Source organism: Myotis davidii, unplaced genomic scaffold, assembly GCF_000327345.1.
Source record: "Myotis davidii unplaced genomic scaffold, ASM32734v1 scaffold290, whole genome shotgun sequence".
NCBI classification, from domain to species: domain Eukaryota; kingdom Metazoa; phylum Chordata; class Mammalia; order Chiroptera; family Vespertilionidae; genus Myotis; species Myotis davidii.
In genome coordinates, this window is record NW_006285049.1 from 442439 (window position 1) to 450981 (window position 8543).

The window sequence follows — 8543 nt, forward strand, 5'->3', positions numbered from 1 at the left end:
AGGATCAGGAAGCCCTTCCCAATAAGGCGATGTCTGAGCAGAGGCCTGCCAGGCAGAGGACACAGCAAGTGCCAAGGCCCTGAACTAAGAACGTGCTTGGCCCAGGCAAGGAGCAGTCAAGGGGGCTGTGTGGCAGGAGCAGAATGAATGGGGAGAGAAGCAGCAGGTGAGAGAGACAAGCCTAGGAAAATGCTGAGGCCTACACAAAGGCAGGCTCTGTGCAAGACCACCAGTCTGGGTAACAGTGAGAGCGAGGGTGCCCTGAGTGTGTTCCACACGCCTTAGGCTCAGTACTGCTGACACAAAACCTGCTGGAGACAGGCTTCCTCAGAGTCTAATGCGGAGACAGATAAAGAAACCCCACAGTGCCATGTGGCAGGTGTTATGTCAGGGTGAAACTATAGAAAGAAAGAAAAAAGCATCTAACCCAGACTAGGGGCCAGGAGGCTTCCCAGAGGAGGTAGCCTTGATGTGACAAACAGGAGAAGGAAAACACTCCAAAACAGGTGCGGAGAGGGAGGGGCGGCCGGACCCTGGAATGGCCAGGCAGAGCTCCGGGAGCAGTGCAGGGTGTGGAGGTGGAGGTGCTGGGCCAGGGTATGGGAAGAAGAGCCCCAGGAGCGGGGCTGGGAGAAGGAGAAAGGGGGCAGGCAGGGGGCAGGAGTATAGGGGCTTAGAAAGCCTCCGGATGGAGGCTCAGGCCCCGGCGTGTGGTTATGGAGTGGGGGACAAAGGGCCAGTAGGGGTGGCATGAAGCCTTCGGTAATGTACCTACCAGGGCCCTGCTTCTCACGGGGCATGAGGCGGTCTCGCTGGTTGTTGACAGGGAAGCGGAAGGTAAGGGGCCACCCCCACTGGCACCAGGCCTTGGCTTCTCAGCCCATCCGGTGAGGTTCACATCCAATTAGACAGCTCTCTGAGTCCTCACCCTGGGGCAGCCCAGGATGCTCTGGTAGGAGGCATAAACCTGTGCCCCCCCCCCCCCATAAACAGTGCTTCTTACAGTCAATCTCGGATGACAGAGCTCCGCTGTCGTCCTCCCTTCCATCGGAGATGGTGAAGCCCAGAGGTTAAGGCCTCGCCAAAGTCACACCGCCAGTGGGTGTCTACATTGGGACTTGAGCCCAGCTCCGGAGATTGCAAGCCCCACAGCAACACTGCGGCAGCTGCAGACAGCAGGGCCTGGTGATGGCCAAGCCCCAAGGACAAGCCTGGGAAAGGGGATGGGGCTGGCTCTGGAATGGGGGGAAGGGGGGATGGAGACCGAGTGAAGGACGCTGAGAGTGGAAGCAGAAAAGGAGCAGCAGGGAAGGTTGGAGAAGCTTTGAGACAGAATTAGAGGTGTTCCCAAAAAGACTGGTAGAATGTCCCAGCAGGGGTGTAAGAAACTGAGGCTGCATCTTCCCACAGCATGTTCCTGTGACAAGGCAGTAAGGGACCTCTTGCTCCCATTTCACAGGCGAGAAAACGGAGGCCAGGAGGGGTGCACACCTGGCTTGCCCAAAAGCCCATAGGAAGTTAGGGCCCCGTTAGAAGCCGAGGGAGACTGTTCCCAGTCCACCGTGGATGATGAAATAGAGATGATGAGAGGGGAAACGGAGATGGAGACAGGAATCAGGGCTTCATCCAAAGAGGGAGGGGAAAGGGGCAGAGGCAAGGGGAGAGCCTATCAGTGCAGAGACGGTGGAGAAATGAGGCCCTGACGCCCGGCTCCAGTTACCCGCAGGCGGCATCACCTGCCCGGCGTCACGGAGTCCCCGCGCCTGCTCCCGCCCGCACAGACCCATCCACTTGGCAGGCTTCGGGGACCCCTTCCCCGAGAGACGGCACCATGACCCAGGGAAAGGTACCGGCATCTCCCCCGCCTGCACCATCCTCCATCCTCGGGTTCCCGGCTCCCTGTCATCCTGAGCAAGCTCTCTGGACCACTCTAGCATCCTCCCCCGGCCCTTGTGGAAAGGCCCTCTGTGGTCCTTGCTGAAGTCAGATGACCAAAGACCCATTTCAAGGAATGGGTCGGGGCCTCTTCCTGCCCACCAGGCTCACCTCTCCTCCCCTGACCCCCTTCCACCCCTTGCTTTGACGTCCCAGAGCCCTGCACAGACGGCCAGCCCCCCTTAAGGAGTCAGCCTGGTGTCCGTGTGTGTGCGTGCGTGCATGTATGTATGTATATATGTGTGTGGAGTGCCTGTGTGCTCACCAGGGTGAGCTCTGAGGGGCAGTTCCTATCCAGCATCCCCTTCTGGTCCAATCCCAACCCTGACATTAGCTCATCTTTCGCACCATCCGCCAAAACACCCCCCACCCAAACCCCTGTCATTATTCTACATCTGGACACATCAACTGTGGTTAGAGGGTTACTATGGCAACCCTGCATCAGGATGCTCTAATTCTTGTTTTGGTTTTGGCAGGGCATGGGACTAGATGAGACCAGATGAAAGGTCTTTTCTTTCTTTTCCAGTTCTAGGCTTAAAATGTAGGGGAAGGGTTTGGGCAGAGACTTGGCTGGCCCGGTAGGGTTATGTAACATCAGCAGCCTGTGGAATTATACAGCCACCAGGGCCTAGGGCAAAGGGGGAGGGTCCTCGGGCCTTCTGCTTGGGGTACTAAGGATCGAGCTGAGAAAACAGATAAGGACCTCCCTTACACTCCCCTTCTTCTTTCTGAGATAGCCTCAGAGCCAATGGCAGCCTTCCCTGGATTCTCAGACCCCCCTCTCCCTGTTTTTAAGCTCATACAGCCTCAAAATGATGTCATTGGGTGATACCACCTCCTGTCATTGGGCAGACCTCACTTGGGAATGCCGGACGTGTGTGTGTGTGTGTGTGTGTGTGTGCGTGTGTGTGTGTGTGTGAAGGCCCAGGAGGCTCCGGTGATGGAGTGCGAGGGTGGGGGCTGGTGCAGGGACCAGCTTGGACAGAGCTGAAGTCGGAGGTGATCGTCCTTTCCCCAGGCGTGAGCGCTGGGTCTGGGCTCAAAGGACCTCCTTCTGGGGCTGAAAGGGATTTTCCTGGGCATGACTTTCCTGGTCTGGCTGGTCATGGAGGCTGGCGAGTGGGAGGGACGCAGGGGAGCCAGAACCCCCTTCCCGCAGGCCTAGGCTTGGAGGCCCTTCCCCAAGGAGGCCTGGCGGGTATTCACTGTGGGGAAAATGAAAACTCCTCCCTCTCCGGACCCTCTCCTCCACTCCCTACCCTCACCTCCGCCAGGCACTTTGCTGCCCCTGCTTCCTGTTCTGGGCTAACTGTATTCCCGCCTCCCCTGCTGCTCGCCCCCAGCTTACTCACAGGCTTTCTAGTGATGGACTAGACCCTTCCAGCTCAGTGGTCCTCAGGGCTAGGTGAGGACAGAGATCTGGTGCTTGCCTCTGACTGGCTGCCTCAGCTGGACGCACCCTGCAAAGAAGGGACTCCACGGCCTTCCTCAGTAGACCTTGAGGTTTAACACATTCTTTCTGGAGGCGGATCTAAAGTTCAGTCCTTTTTGGCTGTTCCAGTTTTCATACCTCCCCTCCACCCAACCTGCCCTTCTCTGGCGACATCATTCAGGCCCTCACAGCTCATGTCCTCTCTCCAAAGCTAAAGGTGTACATTGTGGGGCAGGAGGCACATTGGAGTTAAATGGACTTGAGCTTTCAACCTGCCATGGGCACGTTTTCCCGGGCCTCAGTTTCCTCATCTGTAAAATGAAAAAGGGGTTGAACTCGAAGCCTTCTGAGATCCCTGTCAGCAGTGATTCTGTGATTCTGCTCTGGCTCGGGGGAAGGCTGAGATTCCAATAGGACGAGGCCAGAACAGGGCCCTCAGCCAGGGCCTCTTGCCCTCCTTCTGCCCTGCAGTCCCCGTTCCTCTTCCTCTTCTCTCCCTCTCCTCCCGCCTCTGTTCCCCGGCTTTCCCACCCTCACTGTCCTTGGTTGTCTGCAGCCCAGCAGGAGCGGCCAGTCCCAGTGGATGGTGCCTGGGCTCTGCAGCCCAGTGGCCACGTGTGGCACTGTGACCTTGGGCGAGTTATTCTTCTCTCTGATCCTCCGTTCCCTCGTTTTAAAACAGAGGTCAACATACGACTAGCAAGGTAGCAGGGGGATTAAACAAGAGAATCGCTCGTTCAGTAATACTTTTAAGGGTTTACTGTCCCAGAACCCTCTTTAGACCCCAGAGAAACAGTGGACCCATACAAACCTAATCCTGCCATGGGAACCGTGACCACCAACGGGGAGGGTCTCTCCTAAGAATTTTCTCCTTTCTCAGTTCTTATCCCAACTCCAGCGTGTGCCTGGCCAGCCCTGACCTTCCTGGAGCTCAGTTCTCCCATCTATAAAATAGGGAGACACCCCCCCCAGCTTTATTGGGGTATAAGAGGCAAATAGAAATTGTATATATTTAAGGTGTACAACTTGATGTTTAGATATACATTGTGAAATGATCATCAAACTGTTCAACATGTCCATCACTCCACATCGTTCCTTCTATTTTTGTGGAAAGAACTTAGATCGACCCTCTCAGCAGATTTTTAAGCCCAACATACAGTATTGTTAACTATAGTCACCACGCTGTGCATTAGATCCCCAAACTCCTTCATCCTGCATAACTGACACTTTGTACCCCTTGACCAACATCTCCTCATTTCCCCCATCTCCCTCCCTGCCACGGGCAACCACTCTTCTACTCTGTGCTTCTGTGAGTTCGACATTTTAGCGTCCACATATCACTGGGAGCATGCAGTTTTTGTCTTTCTGTGAGTGGCTTATTTCACTTAGCACAGTGTCCTCCAGGTTCATCCATGTGGTCACATATAGGAGGATGTCCTTTTTTAAGGCTGAGTAATATTTCACTGCATACGTATGCAACAAAAACAGGGAGAGTCTTGTCTTCACCCTGCCCTTCCTAGTGCAGGGGACAAAGCACCTGTAAAACGCCCAAAATGGAAGGGAAGGCTTGGTGAGGAGGGCTTGGAAGACACCCTTTCCCTGGTAACCAGATCTCTCTGCCTCCACTCCACAGCTCTCCGTGGCTAACAAGGCCCCCGGGACCGAGGGCCAGCAGCAGGCGAACGGTGAGAAGAAGGAGGCTCCAGCAGTGCCGTCGGCTCCGCCCTCCTATGAGGAGGCCACCTCTGCGGAGGGGCTGAAGGCAGGGGCCTTCCCTGCAGCCCCTGCGGCTGTGCCTCTCCACCCCAGCTGGGCCTATGTGGACCCCAGTAAGTCCCTCAGCTCCTGAAGGCTGGAGCATCAGGGGGAGAGGAGGGCTCACATGGAAAACGGGGGTGGGAGGAAGTTGCCCAGAAATCGGTGCACTGGATGGTTGTTGTAGGAGGCTCTGTGGGCAACGGTTTGGGGTTTGGAGGACTGTTCTGAGGACGGTCCAGGAGGACTCCATGGGAAGGGAGACGTACAATGTCTGCACTCAGAGTGCTGTTGGATGGGGATGTGGGGATTTTTTTCCACGCAGCCTGCTAGGGCAGAGGGGACAGATGCAGGGAGGAAACCAGGGGCTGGTCTAGAGAGGCTCTCCTAGAAGAAAGGGTCACAGGAAAGCAATGAGAAGAGAACAGAGTAAGTGCAGGAAGGAGCCGTGTGATGCTGGGGCTGCTACAGCCTTAGCTGGGGTGGCTCCCTGTGAGTGGGGTGCAGCATGTTTACTTGTTAGCGGATATGAAACCTTAGTGGGGACACATCACCTAGGAGGCCCTAGGAGTGTTGGGGGCCAGAGACCTGAGGATCCATGGCACCCATTACTCTCCTGTCTCTCTCCCTTTCCCCAGGCCCTTGTTGGGGGCATGATGTGGGCAGGTGTGTGGGTGACAGCCTCAGTGCCCCTCACAACCAGACTCACCCAGGCTAGTGCCCAGAACTGTAGCTGGTGGGAGCCCCTTTGTTAAATTGAGCAGCCTGTGGGCGCTTTGCCTCAGGGCTGGGAACATATAGCTCCCAGGAGCTATAAGGAAAGGCCCCTTCTCCAATCTTCCTCAGCTCCTTCAGCCTCCTAGTAGCCCCTGAACCCCCTCCCCCACCCTGTCAGCTCCCCACCCCCACCCCCAGCAGAATTCTAGAAGGGGTCCCAGGGACAATGCCTCAGACAGTGTCTACTCATAAGGAGTGGTCACCATGGTCCACACTACTCGCCACAAAACCCCTCGTCCTAGACCCAAGCAGAACTATGTGCTTGTGTCCAACAGGAAGGCCAATGAAGGTCTGGTATTTGGGGAGCCCTTCTCAAGCCTAAGATACCCACAGGACTGCTTTCTCTCTTCTTTTCTCCCCCTCCATGGCCTGGCTAGTCGGCCTTGTTGGGGGGATACAGACAGAAAGAACATGAAGAAGAAGTGAAGGATGAGAGAGTGAGGGTCTCCAGGCCCCAGGCTTGCAATAGGCCCACCTCTCTCCCCTTCCTCTTTGCCCATTTCCTGGCGGCCAGGACTGGCTGCCTTAAGGAATGTTTTCCAAGCAGTTGTCAGGCCAGGAAGGCAGGTCATTGCAGTCAACATGTGACAAACATTTACTAAGTGTGTGCCAGGCACTGTGTCTGGCACTGAGCTCATTTCTGGGGATGCGTCCATTTGCAAGACCTGCCCTCACAGAGCTCAGACAAGGAAATAGACAACTACCACACAGTGAAACAGGCGCCGTGATAGAGGCCTGGGCACTCACCTAACCTGCCTGCTGTCAGGGAAGACTTCCCGGAGGAAAGGGCATCTGCGCTGAGTCCTGAAGAACAGCATGCATTATCCTGGTGAAGAGGCAGGGAAATGAGTGTTCCAGGCTGAGGAATGGGATGTGCAGAGGCCCAGGAGCAAGAAATGGAGGAGGAAATAATGTGCAGGGAGGGCGCTGGAGGGCTCCTGGGAGGCTGCGGGGCTTTGTTAAGGAACTTGAACTTGAGTGAAAAGCAGTGGGAGCTGTGAAGGAGCTTGAAGCAAGGCAGTGCTGTGGTCGTCTTTGAAAGACCAAGACGGAGGCTATTACTGTGGAGGGAACAACATGGAGAACTGATGGAGGCAGTGGAGGGGACACAGTGGGCACGTGAGGCCTCAGGAATGGCCCAGACAAGGGGTGCAAGAGAGAGGGTGGCGTCGTCCCCATCAGGGGACTCATTTCCCTGCCTCTTTACTAGGATAGCTCATGCCATTCGTCAGGACTCCAGGCAGATACCTTTTCCTCTCGTGATGCCAGAGCCACAGGCGATCACTTTTATGTCGTTTCATCCCCATGAGGTGGCTTCACTGACCCACTTCATAGAAGGGACTTGGGAAGGCTGGTCATTTGCTCAGGGTCACACAGTCAGTCTTAGAGGAGGAGCCACATGTGTGTCTGTCTGACAATGGAGCCCGTGCTCTTCTGAAAGTCTGGGCTCTGGGACCAGCCTGCAAAACTTCATTCCCACCCGCACCCCACTTCTTGCCCTGTCCTGGCTTTACTTCCCCTCCAGGAATCCCCCCGCCCTGGCTCCCGGCTGGATCGCCAGCGGGTTCACCCATCCAACTGGCCCCCGTTTCCACCCCAAGGGCCTCAGAGCAAGCTGGGTTCAGGACCCTTGACCCTGAGATGTGCTGGATAGTCCTGAGATTATGTCTGTCCCTCTCTGATTCTTTGCCACAAGGAAGCTCGAGTGTCCAGGGAGGCGGTGGGGAGACGAGAAGGAAGGGGCGAATTTGTACGGCAGAGCTTCATCTCCAGAGAGCCCAGCGGGTGGAGGGAAGGGGCAGGGAGATGGCAGTTCGTTCTCAGGACTCAGAACAACAGGGATGAGAAGCAGCTGGGGAGAGAGATCTGAAGATGGAGTGCAAGGGCTGGAGAGGAAGGCTTCCGCTGGGCCAGAGAGCCAGTTTGACAAGCAGCAGCTCTGAGCAGGTGGCGGTTGGGGCCAGTGTTTAGATGTATCGGAGCCCTCATGGCCCTCCCCTGCCCCCCAGGCAGCAGCTCGAGCTATGAGAGCGGTTTCCCCACCGGAGACCATGAGCTCTTCACCACCTTCAGTTGGGATGACCAGCAAGTTCGCCGAGTCTTCATCAGAAAGGTATCTGCCGCTCCCCAACTCTCCGGGACTGGGGGGCTGGGTGTGGGGCGCTCTGTGCGGCAGAGGCCACAGTCTGTCCCTCTCTCATGATGCCACCTGTTGGGAAGTGCTTCCTTTGATCCCCCCACTGGCCCTGCCAGCCCTAAACATGTGGTCTCTTCTGTCCAGATACTGAGAGGCCCCTTTGCTATGGGTGTGGGTTCTGGACCATCTTTACCCCTTTTACTGGGTCCTGGACTTGTTCCTGTGACCCTCAGGAAGGAGGCCGGAGGGCACAGGATGTGGTCTGGAGAGGAGACTGAGTCACAGGGAATCTTGGGCCTCCCTGAGCCTCCCCGGCCTCAAACAAGGACCCCCTCTGCCCGCCCCCCCCAAGGTCTATACTATCCTGCTGATCCAGCTGCTGGTGACCGTGAGTGTCGTGGCGCTCTTTACCTTCTGGTGAGTGGGCGTTGGAAACCAGCACCTGGCAGGGGCTGGCCGTGGCCAGGCCTAGGGTGGGAGCCCCGACCAACGTTGTAGGGCAGTGGG

General features: G+C 56.5%; 1 protein-coding gene across 1 annotated transcript in view; it reads left to right on the plus strand.

Moving 5' to 3' along the window:
- The first annotated feature begins 1763 nt into the window (after window positions 1-1763).
- Window positions 1764-8543, plus strand: part of FAIM2 (Fas apoptotic inhibitory molecule 2) — a 27288-nt gene continuing 20508 nt past the window's right edge. Inside the window, exons 1-4 of the mRNA XM_006755453.2 lie at window positions 1764-1846; window positions 5001-5196; window positions 7909-8012; window positions 8389-8453. Coding sequence (XP_006755516.1) covers window positions 1832-1846; window positions 5001-5196; window positions 7909-8012; window positions 8389-8453 — 380 coding nt within the window. The 5' untranslated portion in view covers window positions 1764-1831. The remainder of the gene's footprint in view (window positions 1847-5000; window positions 5197-7908; window positions 8013-8388; window positions 8454-8543) is intronic.